Below are 22,087 nucleotides of genomic sequence, written 5' to 3' on the forward strand. Positions count from 1 at the left end.
AACCGGTCAGAGCCAGTTAGAGCGTCAAAAAACCGAACCTTAATCAAAGACTACGGCAAAGTGGCGAGATAACACACTAGATGTTATATCAAGGAAACCGAGAGAACTATTATTAATTCATTATATACGCACAGGGTAGGCTGAAGTCAATCAGAGCCATAAAATATGTACAAGATGAAACAAAACACTTTTTTTCCTGAACAGTGTTTGGTCACTGTGGCGGACGACGTTTGTGAGTCTACCAAACAAGACATGGGACGAGTTGCGCTTCTCCTGGGTGAAACATCTCTGCGCTAGTGCGTGCATGCTTAAAGGTCTCAACGGGGGAATTTAGATGAAAAAACTATCGATAATTACGAGAACGACATGACAGAAGTTCAATCTGTTAACGTTTAGATATGTTTTTTGTTGGTATTTCATATACGTGGCGTTTCTGGAAATTTTAATAAAGGCCAGCGATTTACTTGACATACATATGAAATTTTAAAGCCACCCTGTTTGCAATGTAAAAGGGAGGTGGCTTGGCTTTAGCGCCACAGTTCAAATGAAGAAAAGGTTGTCATTTACGCTACTTTATCATGGCGGACTTCGTTTATCGTAACTGTACTGTTAATAATAATAATAATCGTAAAATAATAATAATAATAATCAGTCTTCGCACGCATTTCAGTAATAGGGTTTAACAAACTTATTCTTATTTGTCTAGTTCTCAGATTAAACCATTATTGCTCTGGCTAAACTCATGTATTAGAGTGAAAAGGGCTGGTAGAAGTCCAGGAACCTCGAATTCTAGGTGATATAATGTGCTGTTCCACTTCCTGTTCACTTGCTGTTCTGGCTCGAAGGACGTCTCGTTTTGGGGCAGTCGTGGGCTGGAGGTTAGGGAACCAGCCCTGTGACCAGAAGGTTGCCCCGTTCGATCCCCTTGGCTGACAGTCCATGATTGATGTGCCCTGGAGTAAGGCACCTAACCTCCAATTGCTCCCCGGGCGCCGTGGATAGGGCTGCCCACTGCCCCCTAGTGTGTGTCTTCACTAGTGCGCATGTGTGTGGGTGTTTCACTGCACGGATGGGTTAAATGCGGAGATCTAATTCCACAGTGTGCCAACACAGTTGGCTGATGGTTCTGACTTAACTTAAATCTACGTTAAAGGAAGCTGTGGCTGCTTGCTAGACGGATTTATTTGAGGGATTACACTCCCAGCAAACAGTTACGTTGGGAAAACCTATTGTTTTGGTGCCCGCAACTTTGTCACAATGTTGGAATGTAATTCCTCAGAAAGTTGTTACAGCGTTATCTGACATTGTAACGTTGTTACAACCTCCTAGAATAATCATAAGCTCCATTATGTTGCGCATAAAACTACATGGAATTTTGCTACGTTGGAAACAGGTAGTCAAAGTACATATCTATGGTCACAGTACCGTGTGACAACGTTAACTACTTAATTATGAGGTTGTGACAACCTTGTTTAGACCACGTAACCAGCGCCACCTATTGACAACGTTGTAGTAACGTTGTGACAATGCTGTGTGTTTGCTGGGCTGTAGGGATCAGCTACAAACTACTACCAAGGCTAATGACGACGCACTTGTCGCCGACGCCGCCATGTTGTTGACAGACCACCTATCTATCCGGCGCTCTTAGAGACACTATAATATTATATAACTTAATAAAGTTAAACTATAATAAAGTTTCCTGACAGATAAAATATAGCCATGGTGTTTTGAGTGGTTCATGGCTGTAGAAACAACAGCAAAAGAGTAAATGGTTCTTGTATACTTCTAGATCAAAATAATGGCGAAAATATGCAGAAAACATAAGTTATCTTCAATTATAAATTTTAGGTGTTGAAATGTTTTTATGCATATTATTGCCTTTACAAAAGTCAAAATGGTTTTATATCTCCATTATAGCAGGCTACTAAGCTTACTCCATTTTCTTTTTCAGCCAGCACTCATATGCTTCATTTGGTAACTGCCATATTGCAATATATTGTAGCATGTACTGCTATTAAAGCTTATACAAAAGTCATGCTTTATTAAAGGCTGTAGTCGGCCACAGCCATGCAGTACAATAAATAGGGCTTTAGGCTAACTGCTAGCTCACTCAGCTCACCTCTGCACTCTCGCTTCCAACTCTGACTCCTAGATTTTTCCTCAGTTTTTCCAGCTGTTTCCCCAAATTGAGTAATCAACATAATTAGAAAATTCTAGAGAGAAAATGTTATCAAACCAAGATTTTGCAGATCGCATACCTTTGATACACGTATCATGCTTTGCAGAATTGTACCTGCATAGCCTGAACATTTGCCATCTGTATGGTGTAGTCTAAAGCACTAAAACCACATATGCCTTTTTTACACATTGGTAAAGACAGTGAAAGGATTAGTTGTGTGAGACTAAGCATTTTCTTGATCAAGTAATAGCCAAAGTATTTAATGCTTTGTTCAAGGTCAAAATTAAGTTCATTATTTACTAAGATTGTTTAAATGACAGTCATGTGAAATTTATAAAATGCCAGTTTCCTTTACTGTTGACTGAAATGAGTCAGTATGACTACCCCCTCAGTATGACTACCCCATGACACTGGGCAGTTGTGCGAGTCCCCCGATCCTATAGTCTGACATCATTACTTGGCTAACTGTGCAATACAGCTGAAAAGTTGAATCGGTTAGGTTATAAGTGTGAAGGTGAAGTACTGCATTGCAGTACTGAAGTGTTTTTCTAATCTGTAAATTCACTGGGATTTGTCACATTGTCTACAATGTGTTTCATCTATGCTTCACAGCATCTTATTTCACTAGATTCCCTTCTTAGTCTAGACGAATGTCAGTGAAATGCATTAGTGTTCAGGGTTGTCACATTTTGAAGATTCCTGGCTGCCTTCAACATTGACACACTATAAACTGGTACGGAATGTATGCAAGAACACAAGGATTTCAAAATACACAATAACACAATAAGTTCTTTTAAGGGTTTTATTTGGGTTGAAATACATTTTCAGCAATGTAAATCCATCCCTCAGCACTTACAGCTTGTTCAACTCAACTTCCAAGTTGATAAAATGTATCTAACATTTACTTTTTCAGATCAAGCATTTAAATAAATTCTTCCTTTAAAAAATTCATATTTTTCATTACATAATTTCATTGTATGCTATTTTTTTCTTCTTTTACTTTTTTCATACAAATCTTCACTTCAATAGAAGGTGTAAGCTTGCAGAAACAAAACCAGAAATAGGGGGGAAAGAAAAACAACCAAAAATGACACTAACTGAATGGCAGCATTGGAAGGTGTGTGCGTTAGCCTGTTGCACTGAGGTAATCGATGATCTCTCCTCCGATGTCCTCGTTTCTCAGCGTTACCTTTTCAAGTTTCTCTGAGCCTGCTTAAGTAAAGTGTCAAAGTCTAGTGCATCAAACTTACGCTTTGCAGGAGCTGGATCATAATCCTGATTAGAATCTAAAAGAGAAGAAATGAGACTGGTTGTAAGGTTTTTGGCGAGGAATGAAGACTTGCGTTGCTTTTCAAGCATGGTTTACAGTTAGACAGTAAGCTTAATTATGGAAGTAAAAAGTAACAATTTTTTTATGTACAGGTACATTATGAAGAATCCCATTCATCAAGTATATACACTTTCCTTTTGTTTGTCTTGACAACAGACTGTGGGCAGCACCATCCAAAGTCTTGTTTTGTGGACAATTAACCCTATATTGTTCAGAATTAATGGATATGCTTCGATTGATGAGGGTACTTATCATGAATTTCATAGATAATATGAGAACAAAACAATTCACAGACACTGTGGCCTATTTGGTAGGCTACTGTTTATGTTAAATAAATTTTAATGTTAACACCCTGAAGCCTTAGAAAGGGGATAACTGTCCCTGAACTCTTTATGACCGAGTTAAAAATTTCACCGTTTCACCGTTCATATTTCCAGGATCCTAGTGTTTATTCTCTTTCACAATTGCTTCAAGTCAGACATTTTGGACCTCTCCAGGTTTAGTCAAACTGATTTTTTTGTTTAGGATTTTATGTTGATTAATTTTATTTAGGATTCTACAATGTTAAATAAACCAAATTTTAACTACAAGCCAGATGGAATCCATTCTGGAAAACCACACCTCATGTTTTCCCAGTGATGGAGACAGCAAAAAGTCTTACTCACCTAGATCAGCATAACTGGTCTTGCAAAATTGTCTCCTGCCTCCAAAGCACAGATCAAATGGAAGCTCATTCGGCTGTCGTAGCTTGCTTCCATTCTCAATTGCATTAAATGCATCCTTTGTGCTGTAGTATGTGACAAAGCCATAGTTGTCTCTGCAAAATAAAGTTTAAATTATTGCAACTGAAAGGAAAGGAAAACCAACTGCATTATTTACAATTATTTGGAAACCAACACAAATAGTTGGCGTCCTCACCCTTGCTCTCTAAAGTGCACAGTGCAGTCCTCTATCTCTCCGAAGTACAAGAAGCGCTCTCTTAGCTCTTTTCGGGTCATACCCCCATGAATGCGTCCAACGTAAACTACTCTTCGCTCCTCCTGAAATCAGCATGAAACCATATTAGAGACTGTAAAGGTTATTCAATATCCAAATTATGTTCAGTTATAGTACACTGGCAGCAACCTGCTACAATTACAATCGGGCATATACTCACAATTGCTTTCTCCTTGAGTCTTCTTGTTTCCTTATTATCATCTCTTGAATCATAGCGGTAGTTGGCTCTCTGATAAGGGCTACCAGAGAAATTAAGACAGGTCAGTAAATCTGCGTTCTGTATTATTTTAGTCACTTAATATCCAAAGGCCATGAACAGAGAACCTAATGTCCAGGGTTAGTGCATCGCACCTACACTCTTTACTTGTACACCATCCATTTTGTACACATATTACTACAAATAATCCCTGGAAACAGGCAGGTGTTTGTACCTCTACCTTCCTTGACCGCCTGCAACAGCAACTGGCAAAAACTGCCATGGCAACTTACACATTGTGAATTTTTTTCCTAAAATATATGCATGAACTGATTCTCACCCAAGGTGAGTGTTCCAGTGCTGTTGTCTGTGAGGAGGAGAGCGGGATCGGGAACGGGAAGAGGAACGAGACCGGGACCTGGATTGGCTGCGGCTCCAGGATCCAGAGCATGAGCTGGAATAAGAATATCTTCGCCGGCGAGGCGGGGAAGGTGACCGGGAGTAGGAACGGGAGCGTGAACGGCACCTAGATGGTGACCTGGAACTGCTGCCAGAATGACCAGACCTATACCTGTGGGAACAAAGAAACTTTAAAGTGGTGCTTAATTGATTTTGCACGCAGGGACGCAGCTAGTTTGATATGTCATCATTCACATCGTTATTCTAGCATAACTGTTACTAAAACAGATAAGTTACTACATGATGCATCATGGCTAACCTTTTCCTGGATGGCGAGCGTGAACGTGACCTGGAGGATTCAGAGCTGCTGGACCTGGATCCAGAGCTACTACATATCCGAGTTCTGTAAGTTCTCTGGGAGCGGCCTCTCTTGTGATGGTATGGGCTGGGAGATCGTTCAGAGTATCCTTGGAATTTTTGGCGTCTACTGTTATTCTCATCCTGCAAAGAGCACTCAGTATCCATCCTATCAGGAGAAGCATCTGGAGTCACCATGACTGTGCTGGTCAAGGCCTCCTTTTTGGGCTGACTCTCACATAGAGGAGGCTGACTGGGTTTGAGATTTGTCTGGATGCTTCCTGTAGCAAAAGGGGCTGAAACAAGCTTGGAATCACGCTGCTGGGGTGCACTGTGGTTTGAGGGCAGCTCAATAGACTTGATCATGATGCTCGATTGTTGTTTGATATTCCAGCGACTGCCAAGCTCTTTCTGGGAGGCCTCCTTGGGAAGGACACAGTAATCATGGTCTAGGGAAAATGGCTGGGTCGGCCCAAGGGTAACGGACGCCTGAGGCTTACTGGGCAGCTTGCCTGAATTAAGGGGCCGGGGCTCTATTTGAATGGCCTTGGTTGGAGTTGGTTTGGGCCCTTCAGAATTCTTTGGTTTTCCTAATAATGCAACTGGGGCCAAGGGCTTCCACATCTGATGAGGGGGTGTGGCTGGTGGTGTAAGGCCTATGCAAAACAGAAATTAAATAAGTGAAGGACTGCTTAGGTTCATACCATTACAACTCCTTTAACTACAGAATACCTCAAGTAATAAAACAAAACAAAACAAAAAAAAGGTTGATGTGTTTGTGTGTTATCTGAGACTCAAACTTATTACACTTCTAATCAAACTTTGCAGCACAAGAGCTACTCACAACTATACCTATTGAAAAATCATACTGGCACCAACAGCATGCAGTTTTGTCATTTTGTCATTTTGTTTTTCAGCAGAATTGTCAAAGATCAAATTGTCAGCTAAATTATGCAAAGAATCAAGTAATGCCCAAAAATGGTCAAACTATTTCTTCTGAAATAAGAAATAGATTAACCTAAGGTCTGGTATGGTAGTGGTTTAGATATTGTAGTAAAGCCAATCAGGTCAAATAGCATAGATGGAAACAGAGGTGGATAATATGACAATATTACTACTTATTTACCTGCGGTGCTAGCCAAGTCAGGACTGGAAGCTTTCTTGAGGGCCTTAGACTCTGAATGCTGCTCAGCACTGCAAAGTGAGGCACAAACATACCATCAGAATAAAGCACCAAAACAGTGACAGCCATTTGTTACAAATGTAGGCCATTTCAGAGGTTGGACTGAATTTTTTCAAATGTCATCCACCTCTGTAGTCCGAAGCAGCCATTTCTTTTGGCTAGTCTGTTCTCGGCAGGTCCTGGTAAAAGCCAAATGTGACCACACACACACACAGTGTGGGTTTGGCATGAGAGCAGCACTAAGGCTGTAGGGTAACTCCTGTACTCCATCCTGAACTGAACATACTCACCTGGAGTTTCCTACAGCGGCTGCTCTACCACAGACCTCCGGCAGACTCTGCTCCTCTTTGGCTGGAAAGAAAATGGAAGGTGATAAATGCCCAGGATCATAGCAGGATAAACATAATCAGGCTGTGACCAGTGAATTAAACCTGCAAATTAAGGTTGAGTCACATTCATTCAACATATGATCAGTAAGGGCTGGTTGTGAATGGTGCCATCAGATTCAGTGCCAACACCCGGCACGTACCTCTCCACCATGAACGGATGCATTTCAGGCCAAAAAGACTGTCTTAAATTATTGCTTCTATCTTGTTTTGGTAAGTTTCTCTAGAAAGGTGTGTTTAACATCAAACCACTCTGAATGACTGTATAATTGAATTGTTCAGTTGTAAACAGAGTTTTTTGGAATTCCCCATTAAATCAGAGGTTCTCAGCTCCAGTCTTAGTGACCCAATGCCCTATACAGTTTAAACACATCTGATTAAGCTGACCAGCTACTCATCAAACCCACCATTAGATGAATAGGATGCATTAGGGCAGGAAATGCTTCAAACTGTGCGGAGCACTGGGTTCCCAATAAGGAGTGGAGGACTCCAGTTTTAAATAATATTGAGACTGTTGATTTTCCCAATTAAGTCTAATTTCCCCCTCCAAGACAAGAAGTAGCAGTCCGCCCTGTCATAAACCTCTGTGTGGCTGAGTGCTGGCAGACTATATGCCAGCGAGCAAGCACGCATACACTCTCATGGGCTGCCACATCCGCCCAGACAAAGGCCGCCAACTCTGAGTTAAAATGGATTTGCAAACAGGGCAGAATTCCAGCAGCTCAGCGAGCATGAGGACACAGCAGCTGTTCCAGCCATACAGGAGGTTCGCTTAAAGGGGCACATGCCCCCTCCTCACAACCATACCAGATCTTGTCTTAAGGAACAGGGCAACGTACAATGACCATACAGAAGCAGCTTTTCTTGATATAACTGCACCCTTTCTACACTGGCCCATGCAATGAGAAACATTTGAATTTGACACTGTGCCAACCAGGACATCTACATATTCAGCTAGATTAGATTCTAGAGTTATCATCTTTGAACTACCAAAACAAGAAAGAACACAATTAGAAATACTCATATTTAATATTTTATCGATATTAGTCATTTATTAAAACTGTACTACGCATTAGCAAACAGAAGCGCTGCAGACTTCATACATTTTAAATGAACTACTTTACTTTGGTAATTAACCTAATTCTCTGGACACGTCAAAAAAGTTCACTACAATAAACACTTACGCTGAGTCTCTTCAAACTGCTCCAAGAGACTGGTGAGGTCAGCAGCTTCAATACCTGAAAAGGAGAAGAGGCACCCACAAATAAGTTTACTGCAAACATTACATCACAGAGAATAATATCATCCAATACATTCAGGACGCATACTTACCGATTTCACTAGTGAAAGACTCGATTAGCTCTGCTGTAGGGCTCTTTGCTTTAGCAACTGGAACTGAAGCCAACCTCATCTGCTCTGCCAGCTTCACAATTCTGGCCTGAATAGGAGCAGACGTGAAAGGCTGAGCAGCTATGGGTGCAACATGACGCTGGGAGCCTACAGCAGGCCTGGTAGTATTGGCAGGCAGGGGTGGCTTTGCTAGTTCAGGCACAGAAGCTCCCACAGCCTGTTCAGCTACTCTCTTTAGAGGCACAGCAGCATTAGGTTTATTAGTAATAGCATTAGAGGTCTGAACGTTTGTAGTGGTTCTAGTGGCGATTTCAGTCATGGCTTGAGGCTTGGAGATATCCTGGACCTTAGAGGGGAGACCTGATGGGATCACGTTGATCACTTGAGCAGAAGTGGCAGGAGTATCTTGTAAACACTTTGTCTGCCCGGCCGCATACAGGCTCTGAGAAGCACCATTTGTAGCAGCAACCGGTAGCGATACAGGCATTTCAAGTGGTGTCTGCTTAGCAGCGGGAGAAACCGTCCTGGGAATAGTGTTCTGTGGCACATTGGTGGATATGGATAGCTTTGGGGGGCTGGGTTGTACTGAGGGTACAACTGAGCTAGGCTGTACTGAGGCTGAATTTTCTACAGGTTTAGAGGGAGGTGGAGGAGCTGATTTAGGAGGCTCTGGTTTTCTAGAGGAGGCCAACATTGATGCTGGCGGAATTAGCAAGGCCTCAGGAGTCGGGGGTGCTGCGGGGCCTCTTGGCTGCCATGCTGGCATGATTTCAGCAGCAGGCTCCTTCTTCGCAGGAGTTGAAGCACGACGTGGGTCTCTGGGGTTGGGGTCAGGCAGACACGGGATTGGAGGAAGCTCCTTGGGTGTTTCTGGCAGCGAGGGCCATTTAGTACTGTTATCTCCAGTCTTCTCTGGAGATGGTGGTTTCTTGTGTTGACGAAGAAGACGGTACTGTTGTAAACTGAGTGATTTGGGTTTAGGTTCACTTAGCGGACTGAGCACAGGCTCCTCCTTGGAGGACTCACTCTCTCCACATTTTTCAAGAGGTAATGCAACTGGTATTAGTTTGTCTTCGGGGACAGACAATGACTTTGACTCTATGACTTTAGTACAAACTTCTCTGGGTGGGGCCTCAACTGTGGGTGTGGTGGTTATTAAAGTCAAAGAAGGAATCTCATTTGCAACCTCGGTTGTCTTCATCTCTGATGAATTTTCAACCTTACACATCTCAGGCTTAGCCACAGAAGGGACAGGTGCAAATGTCACCTTTTTCTTCTTCTTTTGATGCTCCTGAGGTTCTTTGATAGGCTCTTCCACTGCCCTTTTAGAGGATGCACTCCTTAATACTCTTCCTTCAACAAGTTGGGCTCCATCGGTTTTCCGTTTCTTTTTCCTTTTTGAAGGACATTTTTTAGACTCCTCTTTAGGCTGTTTAGTTACCACATTCTCTACTATGCCATTCTCGACAAGTGAAACTTCAGAGGAGCGCACCCCCTCTGCTGAGATGTCCTCTGGCTTAAGACTGGGCTTTTCAGTGTTGTTCTCAGGGACTCTCTGTTCCCCCTCTGCAGAGTCTCCGCTGGGCAGAGAAAGGGGGACACTCAGGTCTGGGATGGCCAGAATGGGTTCTCCATGTTCACCATTATCAATCACTTCAAGCACAATTCCTCCTTCAGGTAGTAGTTGCTCCTCTCCCTCCATACACAGAGTCATGGAGTATGGGTGGATGCGCTTGACCAAGTCATTGAGATTAACAGACACGCTCTCTCCATCCTGCTCCAAAAATATGGGAAGACACCAGTCCAGGTCATCCACTGATGATACACCCAAATCTTGTACAAGCATGGAAGAACTTTCATCGTCACGTTCCTCATCACATCTCTGCAGGGACCCATTAGATGTAAAAGGAAGTGTCTGTGCACACACACAAAGTTTCACACGTTAAATATTTGAAAGCAAGTTACTGCTTGGCACATGATTTGCAGTGTGATACAGCAGAATGGTAAGAAATGTTTAAAAAGCAATACAATACATTACCCAAGGCATATAGGAAGGGAAGGGGGGAAAAAAAACAAAAACAAAAAAAAAAAAACAGACTTATTCCCTACCTTTCCAGGAAATTGCCTTGAACTCAACATAGACTCCTTCTCTGGAGGAGAGCGTGAGAGGCTTATGAATTTCCTCAGCTAAAGGAAACAAAGAATAACATTAGCTCTTAAAGCTGACACCCACACATCCAGAGAACGACAAGGAATAGCAAATGTCTGAGAGCATCACCCGGCTTGAAACCACCATTAACAGACGGACCGGCTGAGGCCAGGCTTGTAGTTTATGACTTTTTCAAAACTATTCAAGCCACGTGAGACCAAGCTGCACACTCACCGATGCATGCTCATGGCCCTTCTGCCCTTGTAAAAGCTCCGCATCAGGTAGGGAATCAAACGGAGAAAGGTTCTCATCATCTACATTGTCAAGTATTTCAGTAAGAGCTGTGAGCAGTGTGGCCTCGCTTTCTTCATCAACACCAGTTTTAACCTTTCAAAGAGAACAGAGTAAAAGGGCAAAATGTTATTAAGCCTAACTCTGCTGTTACATGAATGATTGATTAAAATATTTACCAAGCAAAACCAAAAGAGGGTAAGGTATTTTTTTTCAGACCAAGTACGAGTAGATATTTTTCTGAGTATTCGCCGATACCGAGTCTAATACCATGTCAAGTAACCTACTTAGAACTAAGTTATTGTTAGTGTAAATGAGTGCAACATGCCTTAAAGTGTGGGCACTGTCAGAAAAGTGATTCCATACAGCTGTAAGTAAGGTACGATTCATAGTTTTGCTTCTCACGTCACTGCATGCTTCAGCTCTGTCGCTGAGAATTCCAAATAATTCCAAGTAAATAAATCCAAGTATTTTCATTCAAAATAACAGGCTGTGCACGCAAACAGAACGGCTAACACTGTGCACTGCAGCTAAAGCCGGGTGGAGATGTACGTACATGGTAGGTCTTTACTGTCCAAAAAAAATAAATAAATAAACACACCACTGTATTAATGCTTATACCTCACTATTCTATTTAGTCAAATAGAATAAAATTGCATAGATGGATCGTTTACCTGGCCTACACATCACCATCCGTATGGGGAAGTGGCTGTCACTGTGTCTGTGTGTGTTTTTTTTTAAAAACAGCTAAACACCTAAAATCATACAGTATATTCCTGGCCAGAATCTGCTATGGCAAAATGTTTAAAGTGACCAATAACTTTGTGTCAGACTGTCACAGAGTCAGTAACACTTTTGTGTGAGCAGAGCCTCCTTCACTGTGTACAGCAGGCTTACGTCATACGGTGTCAGCTGGCATCGGAATGTTAGTATCTGTGAATTTTTGAGAAGGAGTAAACGAGCACAGTATCGGTCTGATATCGGTATTAGTATCAACGCACCCCTAGTGTTATGCTCAGTTAAATCAGTGCATAAACTAGGTTGTGACAACTGTTTGTGTATTAATTCTCCATAAAAGTACTAAAGCATGTCTTCACCTCTCCAACTGGGGAGTCCTCAAAAATGGACAGAATAGATGGGTCCAGGCAGCTCTGTAAGGCTTCTAGTGTGTCTCCAGTGTCCAGGCCATGGTGTTGCAGGCTGCATAACCCATCCTGGAGTATTTCTGCCTGTTGGAGCAGGAGGAACAAGTTCAGTCTGGCTCAACAATCAAGTCCTGCCTTAAGGGGGATTTTTCATATGGACAAAGCTCATTTTAACCAGAAATGAAAAATGACAGTTTAAGGGGGTGGGGGATATATATATATGTATATATATATACACACATACATACATACACATACATACATACACACACACACACACTTATATACATACATACACACATACATACATACACACACACACTGTATCATTTAGAGATGTTAGCCATATATATACACAAATATCTCTAAATTATATTGTTACTCCCAATTATCGATTATCTGCAGAAAAAACAAAGCTAAAGATTTAAATTGCTAGTACAAACAAGTTTATTCTAGCCAGTCAAACTCTACAAAACTAGATACAAGAGTGATATTTACATTACAATATCGGTCACAGGTACATTTTACGTTTTGACCCTTATCCAGGTGTGCCAGAGTTGTCATTCACAATACCTGCACACATGTGCAGAGCTTAGCTCGTGTGAAGCCATCACTGGTGAAACCAGTCTGTGATCACCTCGAGCTAAAGATGAATTATTACGCATGCAAAACGTTAGTCAGCGAAATGTGTCGCTGTATAACGTTACACTGAGATCTCCAGGCAAGAAACTTTTCCAGAGCTTCACGCTTTGTCCGAAAGCGTGACACCACCCAGTTCGCTCACATGGCTTAATCCATAACACCACAAGCACGTGGTGGAGACAGTTTAAATGTCTATTTGCTTAATTCTTAAACTGAGATAAAACTGGATACACCCAGGTATCCGTGTCGGGAAGAGAAGATGCAAGTAGTTATATTTAAAATAGTCCAGAGCGACAGGGAAGAGAAAAACCGAGGAAAGTCGACTACATCCGCGTGCAAGACCAGCTGCGTCATCGTGGCGCACTGCATTACTGGGCAAAGTGCTCGCCGGCCGGGTCCACAAACACGTGGCGCAGTACAACAAACCGCGTCAGCGGAGCGAACGAGTACCCCAAAGTATCACACATTCACATCTCACAATTATGTACTGCATGCAGAGCAAAGGGGTATCCAGTGTTGCTAGCGGAAATAAACTCGGCATAGAAAAACATGCTGTCAACAAAAATAGACGCGAATTTCAAAACCAGCCCAGCACCACTGACCCACTTAGGAACCACGTGTTGGACGTGTGGTCAAGAAAATGGGGTACACTTCATGGCAATACGCAAAACATGCTTTCTGATTTCAAATCAGAGTCAATCAGAACAACTAGACTTAAAACAAAGCAGGTAAAGACATTTCATTGCCCAAACGTGATCACAAGTAGCATAGCTGCAGCTCTATGAACATCTGCTGATCAATATTCATGGTGTCCATTAAAAAAGAAAAATACTTAAATCAATTACATTGTCTAGTCCCGCTTCAAACTTTAAAGATCAGGCAAGGTTTATCATTATAAACAAAATGCACCCCAATGTGCTTCACTGTAGCCCACGTGGGCGTGAGATGAGACAAGATGGCCTTAAAAATAGTTACTTACTCGAAAAAGACGGACAGATAGTAATAAAATGAAGAATCAACCAGTATCAGTTGGGTTGGTAAGCAGTGAACGTAAAAGCACAAAAGTTATGCGTTTGTCCACCAGGCCTGTTTTCTTAGGGCTTGGCACGTTCATGCTACACATGCAAACACTCAGCCAACACAGCTCCACTCCAGAATACAGATCACTATCTGTAAGTCAGAGTGTGAAGTGCTACTACAGTAAACCAACAACAAAACCACCACTGCACAACACCATCAAAACAAGCAGGTCAAAACTCGTGCAGTAACCTGGACACAAGAACTATAATAAAGTTCCTATGAATTATGTAGCATGATATCATCTCCATAGGCACGAGGCTAAAGTTGGTTTTCCTATTTGCCAGCTTCTCATTGGAATTTTCTCGTTCCACCTTAAACGGTGCAGCAGCTTTTAGAGATGATCAAACGCCAGCATGGAACTGCTGCACCATTTAAGGTGGAACGGGAAAATTCCAACCAGATGCTGGCGAGCAAGTAGTTGACTGGGAACCTAGCTGGCTACCTCACTAGTTAGCTTGAAGCTACTGCACGTTTACCAAGCAGCTGGAACAGATCAGTTTGAAAGTCTCGCTAAATTTAAATACTCCAGACATGCTACTTTGCAAATAATCATCTCATTAACTGAACAACATCTGGGACGGAGCACAGCCAGAGCCATCTCGCCACCCTAACCCACGTGTCACTTTCTCATGCACGTCCACCGGTTTATCTTGAATTGTGAGAGAAACGAAAGGTGACAGCGGCTCTAAGTTCTGCACACAATTAATCAAGAAGTAATCCGAGTCGTTCTCACCTCGTCAAGGGTCGCTGTTGAGAAATACTCCATGTTACAGGCGTTTAATATCTCCTCGCCTGTTCCCCAGCGAGCCGCCATCTTACAACTGCACTATGTGAAAATGTGAATCAGACCGCGTTGACTCACAGCCGGCTCGAGACACGTGGTATTTGCATTCCCGGCAAAACGACACATGCGCTTAAGCCCCGCCTCCAGACCGTCCAGTTTAAAAGTTAAACGATGCAACGGTTTGTGTGGATAACGGATAAAAGTCCATCAGCTGCGCGATGGATTTAGGTTGGTTTCATTTAGTTTAATTTAACCAAGTTTAACCAAGTTTAAGTCTAAGACGTCAACAGTAAAGATTGTAATTATTTTTTCTTCATTCCTATTATAAAAACGTATTGAGTCTATTGAAGTAACAACTGACAGAATGCTATTTTTGTGCTTTAGAACAATAATAATAATAATAATAATAATAATAATAATTAATCTTTATTTATGGAGCACATGTGGCACCTCAAAGTGCTTTACAGACAATAACTTAACAGTAATAGAAGAAACTATAAGTATAAGACAGATCAAATTAAAAACATAAATACCAAATAATTTTAAATATTGTAGAATTTTATTTAAACGCTAAGTTAAAGAGAGGTTTTTTAAATGTTTCTTAAAAGTGAGCACTGAGCTTGTCTTCCTAATGAAAGGTGGAGTTCCACAGTTTATAATAACTGAAAGAGTCTCTCCATGTTTTCTGTATTTTATGTAAGGTATTTGCAGAAGGTCAGTATCTGCAGATCACATGCTGAACACAGATAGACATTCTTTGAGGTAAGCAGGTTCTAGGTCATTTAGAGCCTTAAAATCTAGTAGCAGTACTTTAAAATTGTAACATTATGCAGATTTTTTATTATTATGATCATTATAATGATCATGTTATATTAGTTCCTCCTTTTCTCCCTGCCTCTTTTAATAATGATCTGTTCCCTTTACATTTGTCCTTATGTGTTACATGGCATGTGCTGTGACTTACAGTGTTGCTACTCTGCTTATCACCGAACTTAACAAACAAATAGCAAACACCTACCTGACACCTACTCTGGTCTTATAGAGAAGAACTTGCCAATTTGTTACTGGTTTTACAAGTTAGCTAAATCTACTGAGTTGTCCATGTTGTAAAATGTGCATTCTGTTTAGTCTAACTAATTACTTTTCCAGAAAGTCATAATTTTTTCACTATTATTCAACATGACCATTCCACCCAGTGTGGATGGACCACCAAACCGTTGTTAGCCTAATGGAATTTACTGGAGGTCCTGCCGATTTACTGCTGATTAGATGGGTGGAAAATTTTGTTGTTGCAGACATACTACTTACATATTACATTGGAAAGTCAAATTCAATTTTGGTCAAATTTAATTTATCTGTTAAACCATTACTTTTTAATTTCATATTCTTAAATATGTTTAAATGTCAACTCTTTTTTTACTTTTACTCAAGTCTAATCTTGGCTTCATACTTCCACCTATAATTGGGTACTATTTCATTTCCTTGTGGAATTTCTTATATATGTTATGTCAACACCAAACTAGTGATTGTGCACATTATTAGCATTAGCATTTCAGCTCTGGCTTTAAAACAGACATTTAAAACTTCTCAACAGACATTAAGTTTACTTTGTATGTTGGAGTTTTACAATGAGCAGTAAAGTAAAGATTTACACTTAAATCCTGTTTCTGAATATTATTGAAGGAGCTAGTCTGTTAGCTATGTGCCAACCTGGTCAGCCTAGGATTCTGCATTGAACATTGTAATCTAATAAAATGCATGACTAGCACATACTCATGATTTTATAACACATTCTAGCTCTAGTGTAAACAAAACAAACTGTTTTCATCCTGAGAGCTGTTGCCAGTTTCCATAAATATGAAATATAGACCAGATAAACACAGCTCATGATAACAGCAACCTGCGGTTTTACATTGTCAAATTCTTTCCCTTTGGTGGGCATGGATTTCAGTATGAATAAGATAACAACTATAAAAGGTATAGATGACTATATGTCAGTTGGCAAAGAGCTGGTTTACTATGTCTTCTTTAAGATTGAGATATATACAGGTGATAGATAAACCTGAATAAGTGAGTGGAGAAACATGAGTGAGGATACTTCCAGACAGGTGTACTGCATGATACAATTTAGCATTTCAAGAGGCCAAGAGAAAAAGATTCATGTGACTTTAAAAGAGGTTTATTATGGGGCCACACATGGCAGATGCTTCAGTCACAAAAAGTCCTCAACTGGGTAGTGTTTCAATAGGAATTGTGACTAAAGTGACATTATTAGATTTATAAGAAAAACAATAGTAAATAGGGTTTACGATAGTAAATAGTATATGTGGCGGTCACATCTCACAGTCGATAATGCTCATGCATTGGTGCGATATGTAAGAAAAAATAGAAGATCAACTGTCACTCTGGTGACTGAGAATGTCAGTACATTACACTCTGTCAGCAAGAACCTTCCGTCCGCACCTATATAAAGAGAGATGTTACAGTAGGGTTGTGGTGCATAAACCGTTCATTACAAAGACGAATGCACATTTAAGAGTTCAGTGGGGTAAAAACCACAAGCGCTAGTCTACAGAGATGTGGAAAAAAGTGATATGGCCAGAACATATTCTCCGCAAGTGAGTGCATGCACCATACACACCAAGGCCTGAATGCTTGACCTCTACAGTGAGGGGGTCTGGAGGCTCTCTTATGCTATGTGGACATTTTGTTGGCATGGTCTGAGTCCCTTAGAGGGAAAGGTTACTGCAAGTCAATACAAAGCTGTTGTGACTGATGATCTTTTTCATATGATGAGATATTCGCATCCTGATGAGAGTGGGCTCTTACAGGATGACAGCGTCCCCTTCCACAGGGCATGAAAGTTTACTGAATTTTTTATTTTTTTTTTTTACTTTTCTAAATTATTGTTTTCACACTGTGCAAAACAGGCAGATGCTTGCAGCTCGTTACTAGCCAGGATTCAGCTTGATCAAGAAAAATAAAGTCTCCCATTAGACTGATGAAAAACAGTGCACTTAAGTGCATAACACAGTGCAGATAGCTAATGATGGTGTAACGTTGTGTAAGTCAGATAGTCTGGGTACCTCTGTGTGGGCAGGGCATCTGAGGCAGAGACTAGTATTTGTTTGACTCTTTCAAAATTTGGCTGTAAGTTTCAAAGTATGTGGCTTTAGCCAACTTTGACCAAAATTGATGACCCAATCTTTAAGAATATCTGAATTAAAGAATTTCCACTGAGGAAGATGAAGATGGCTGGATCTTATGGCTGTAATTACTAGGGGTGTAGTAAAAATAAGGAGTGCTTTAATATGTTAATGTTTGCACTTTCAGTTTATTAGAGCATTCAACATTACAAAAGAACAATGTTTGAAACAAAATCAGTGCTTTATAGTGTAGCACCAAGCTAACACACTAGCCACAATATAACGATACAGTACGATATGCTGCAGTGTAATACGATATGTTGTGTTGTTGCATCCCTGTTAAGTACCCATGTGAAAGAATAGCTTTCGTGTTATTGTAGCATCATGTTTAAATGTATTCATGTATGTATTCTGCGCTCTTGTTTAGTGGCTGATTACATGCTTAGAATGTTACTGCTGGTCAAGAATAGTGTTTTAAGTGCTCAGGATTTAAGTACTTTTTGAAGAGATGAGTGTACTTTCTACCAGTTTAGATACTTTCCTTCACTCATCTTGAGGGTTGGTAATTCAAGCCAAGCCATAATTGAGGTGCTTGTGCAGGATTTGACTGTTGCCTTCAGGTAGGGGCCAGCTGGTCCAGTTTGGGTTTGTAGGCAAGCATCAGGGTTTTAAACCTGATGTAGGAAGCAAGTGAAGTTAAGGCAGCAGAGGAGTGACATGGGTGTGCTTCAGAGGACTGAAGGTCCTCCTGTCTCATTCTGGATCAGATGCAAGGGTCTAAAGTAGAGCTGGGCGATATGGCCAAAAACGTTATCACGATAAACAAAATTCATATCGTTCGATATCGATACATATCGCGATAAATGTCAAATCATGATTTCTTTCACGTTTGAAGGCTGATTTTGCTCCTGGGTGGTTAACTGTGGTTTTAAACCAGCACTTATGGTCTGATCATGACAAACACTCGGCAAACAGTGGAACATTTCACTAATCTGTCATGGAAGAGTTGGAGAAAGTTTCTGAGCTGTTTTTATCAGCTTGAAAAGCACCGCTGCAATTTTTGTAATAGTCATGATTTAAGAAAGAAAACATTATTTTCAGCTGTCTGGTGACGAGCGCTCGGCTACCCCGTTACAAATGCTAAACAAGTGGCCAACAACAGTGCTGAACTCTTTAGTTTTTCAACAACGTCAGCTCGGTTCGGTAGGTCACTGCTGTCACTCCTACCACATCCATGTCAGAGAAGATCACAGTATTCAGATACCAGCTAGCGACGACTGGATTTCTCTATGCTATCGCAGTAGTTTAAGCCGCAGTATATCTGACGTTTGCTGTGTAAAAGCATTATCTGCAGTGTGCATTTTTACTATTTCTACACTACTAGAAATCTTCATCTGCTGCCCTCACAGATTATTTATCTTCAGGTGTGAAGCACAGCGCTGATGCTAACCAGGCACGTCAACACAAAAGTGACACCTAAACCAACTCTAGGGTCTGTGACACCTAATTACACATGGTTTTTCTTAGATATTTCTACTCTGGTGGTGGCTGTGACATCTAACTATAGCTGAGGAAGGCTGCGTTTCTTGGCCGTTATGTCACTGAAGTCTGTTCTGTTTTGTAGTGTCCATCGCATGTGGCTAAAAAATGCTCCCTTCATTTTAGAGAAATCAAAGGATTCAACTAGTGTATCCTTTGAGGCCTTCAGTCACCCACAATCCATCAACCGCAGCGCAAAACCATATGAAAAATGGCAGTAACAGCTGAGTGGCACCAGAATTTATTATGTAATTATTAATTTAATGCTTTTAGACATAAGACGATACGTCCTGTTTAGGCTGTCGAGAAGGTCCATTGGGCTCTGCTGACCCTTCCACTGTTACCATGCCTACAGAAGGGCCCCCTAGGGTGGCACCTTAACATGTTGCAACTCATTCTCCCTCGGCCACTGATTGTTATTTTATTGCTTTTTTTTTGCTTACACATACGTCTGCTGCAGAGTCTCTTGAAGTCTACCTACCTCTGCCTCACACTTTAAATTTGAGGGCTCATTTCGGCCTATCTGCTCCAATTCAGCTGATAAATTTTGATTGATTCTGTATCTGATTACTTTTAGATTTCCAGATGACAGTATGCTACACAACATGAAAGTAAATCAGTATAACATATTAAAGTAACAAGGCTACTTTTGTATAATGCATGTTTTGATAATACATAGCACTGGGATACTGGTATCTTTTGATTTATTCAAGTAGCCACAAGGTGGCAGTGTTGGATTTGTTTGGCGCTTATCTGGACACAAGCAGGTTTTTTTTTGTGAAACTGCACTCACAAACTGACTGTTAACTGCTAATCCTCACAGATGTACAGACATTTAAATAAAGGTCAGGGTATTTTAGAACGAAGTGACTGAATTATACATCCCTGTCACGTGCTTGTGTGTTGCAGTTAGATAAGAGTGGCCTCTTTTCTTTTAAGTCAGCTGTTAAATTGAGTAACCCTTTGTAAGAATTGTGTAAACTGGTAAACGCAAAGATGGATTGATACAGTAATTCCCCTAAGCCAGCTCATGATGATATGGCGAAAGAAACTATTATTTAGGACCAAAAAGAGTGGTGCTACTAGTGCTTTAGTTTTAAAGTTGATTCAGAAAGTGTTGATGGTTGTATAGATATGTATAGTTATGTAGCTCATTTTTTATCTCACAGTTGTGACTGTGTAGACATTTGGTTAGTGGATATATGCAGAGTAACACTATTCTGTTTACTTGGCCAAATTCATAGACAAGGTAAAGTGGAGCTGGATGGTGGAAAACTGCTACAGTTGAAAAAATGGCAGCAACAATGCAATTAAAGAGGTTTTCTGCAAAATGGAAGCCCCCCCTTAACAGTCTAAGTAAGGTTATGTCCAGAATTGGGAAAGATATTTTGAAGAAGTAAGCTGATAACTGAATAGCACAAAAAACAATACATAAAAAGTAAAGTATTCAGAATACATTTAGAATACATTTATAATACATTTTGGGAAGGCAAATTAGATTTTTTTTTACTTTACACTGTTCCTCACTGTTACTGGTTGGCAGTTTTTGTACATACATACATACATCATCTAAACCGCTTATCCTTCTGGGTCGCGGTGGGGTGCTGGAGCCTATCCCAGCTGTCATTGGGCGGAAGGCAGGAAACACCCTGGACAGGTCGCCAGTCCATCGCAGCAGTTTTTGTACATCTTGTTGATATTCTGTTACTACGTTTCATGAAAAATTGTGTATAATTTAATTTAAATATAAAATACTTTTATTGTCTCTCACCACCTGTTCCAGTCCACTGCTGCTCCCACATCTCCATAGACCAGGACAATACCAAGGCTAAGCTTATCACTCACAAACATGTCCACTACTGAGTAGATTATTAGTTCAATCATCCCTCAAAAGAGCTCAGTAACAATGAAATGAATAACTGGCTCTTCACAGTGATTTAACAGTCTACTCAGGCTTTAGCAGAGCTCAGTAACACTGAGATTAATAACTGATCATCACATTGGTTTATTAGTCTACTCGGGCTTTAGCAGAGGTCAGTGACACTGAAAGGAAATAACTGGCTCTTCACAGTGTTTTATCGGTCTGCTCAGGCTTTAGCAGGAACTTCAGTGTTTGTGAAGAAGCTGTTAATTGAGGTCCTCTTAAGAGTTCGTGTGCTCCATACTGTGTGCTGACAAGGAAGCACTGATGATTTATTTTGAAGATTTTTTAAAATGTATTCAGTATTTTTCCTAAAATGTAAAAAACTGTATTCTGAATACTGCCTTTACAAAACTTGAACTGAATACAGATACTTAATTTCAGTATTCTGAATACATATTCCCAGTGCTTGTATTCCATTGTATCCCAACCCTGTATATGTCATTAGTATTAATAGATGGAAGTAACAAATGTATTTCTTTTGGTATAGGCTTTGTGAAATTAGATTTCCATACACATGGATCATACTGTGCCATTTAAAATTAGCAGCATAGGTCCTTTTAGGTAGTTTTTGCCGATTTAAAAAGTGAAATTACTGATTGAAATCACACCCTTCTTCCTTGCTTCATCTACCAGTTTCAGTTGCGTCAGCAGTAGGTGTGGGTTGGTTTTGAGTCACATGGAGCTATTTATTCTGCAAAGTGATGCTGACCAATCAGCAATCTCTCGCTCTAACGTTATCTCCCTCACTGTTTTGCATGCTCTTTTGGCATGACAGGTAATGTCACTGGCACTAATGATTATTACAACCTTACAAACCAATAACAACATTATATTTCAGTACTGATGATAATGCAATTGTGTGTATCTTAGTGTAAATAAAGAGTGCAACTGTACAGTAGCAAACAGTAGCATTATTTCAGTTGATTCCCTTTTTAATTCCCAGGATTATTACATTTTAATGGTTATTATTCAGTAATTACATGGAAAATATTGCTGAGGCAACTGGCTGAA

The 22,087-nt window shown here is 40.6% G+C and overlaps 1 protein-coding gene across 2 annotated transcripts; it reads right to left on the minus strand.

Moving 5' to 3' along the window:
• Positions 1–2,984: 2,984 nt before the first annotated feature.
• On the minus strand, positions 2,985–14,532 carry pprc1 (PPARG related coactivator 1). Of its 2 annotated transcripts, none has more exons than XM_036573891.1 (14): positions 14,417–14,532; positions 11,914–12,045; positions 10,760–10,912; positions 10,486–10,563; positions 8,359–10,291; positions 8,211–8,264; positions 6,931–6,991; positions 6,584–6,651; positions 5,420–6,113; positions 5,042–5,272; positions 4,666–4,744; positions 4,428–4,549; positions 4,175–4,326; positions 2,985–3,465 (listed from the first exon to the last, which is right to left on the minus strand). In XM_036573891.1, exons 1-14 carry the CDS (start codon positions 14,495–14,497, stop codon positions 3,365–3,367), a joined length of 3,939 nt encoding a protein of 1,312 aa, XP_036429784.1. In that variant the 5' UTR covers positions 14,498–14,532; the 3' UTR covers positions 2,985–3,364. The 2 variants fall into 2 exon arrangements, with proteins under 2 accessions (XP_036429784.1, XP_036429785.1); XM_036573892.1 differs by lacking the exon at positions 14,417–14,532 and adding an exon at positions 12,460–12,956.
• Between the last annotated feature and the right edge of the window lie 7,555 nt (positions 14,533–22,087).

This window comes from Colossoma macropomum, unplaced genomic scaffold (assembly GCF_904425465.1).
Source record: "Colossoma macropomum unplaced genomic scaffold, Colossoma_macropomum, whole genome shotgun sequence".
Lineage (NCBI taxonomy): Eukaryota > Metazoa > Chordata > Actinopteri > Characiformes > Serrasalmidae > Colossoma > Colossoma macropomum.

Excerpts from the sequence above, each read along its gene's own strand:
- pprc1 (XM_036573891.1), bottom strand. The coding sequence starts at position 14,497 with ATGGCGGCTCGCTGGGGAACAGGCGAGGAGATATTAAACGCCTGTAAC. Across the intron at positions 4,550-4,665 it reads GACTCAAGGAGAAAGCAATT|GAGGAGCGAAGAGTAGTTTA; the intron begins GTGAGTATATGC and ends TGCTGATTTCAG. Across the intron at positions 3,466-4,174 it reads GACCAGTTATGCTGATCTAG|ATTCTAATCAGGATTATGAT; the intron begins GTGAGTAAGACT and ends CTTCTCTTTTAG.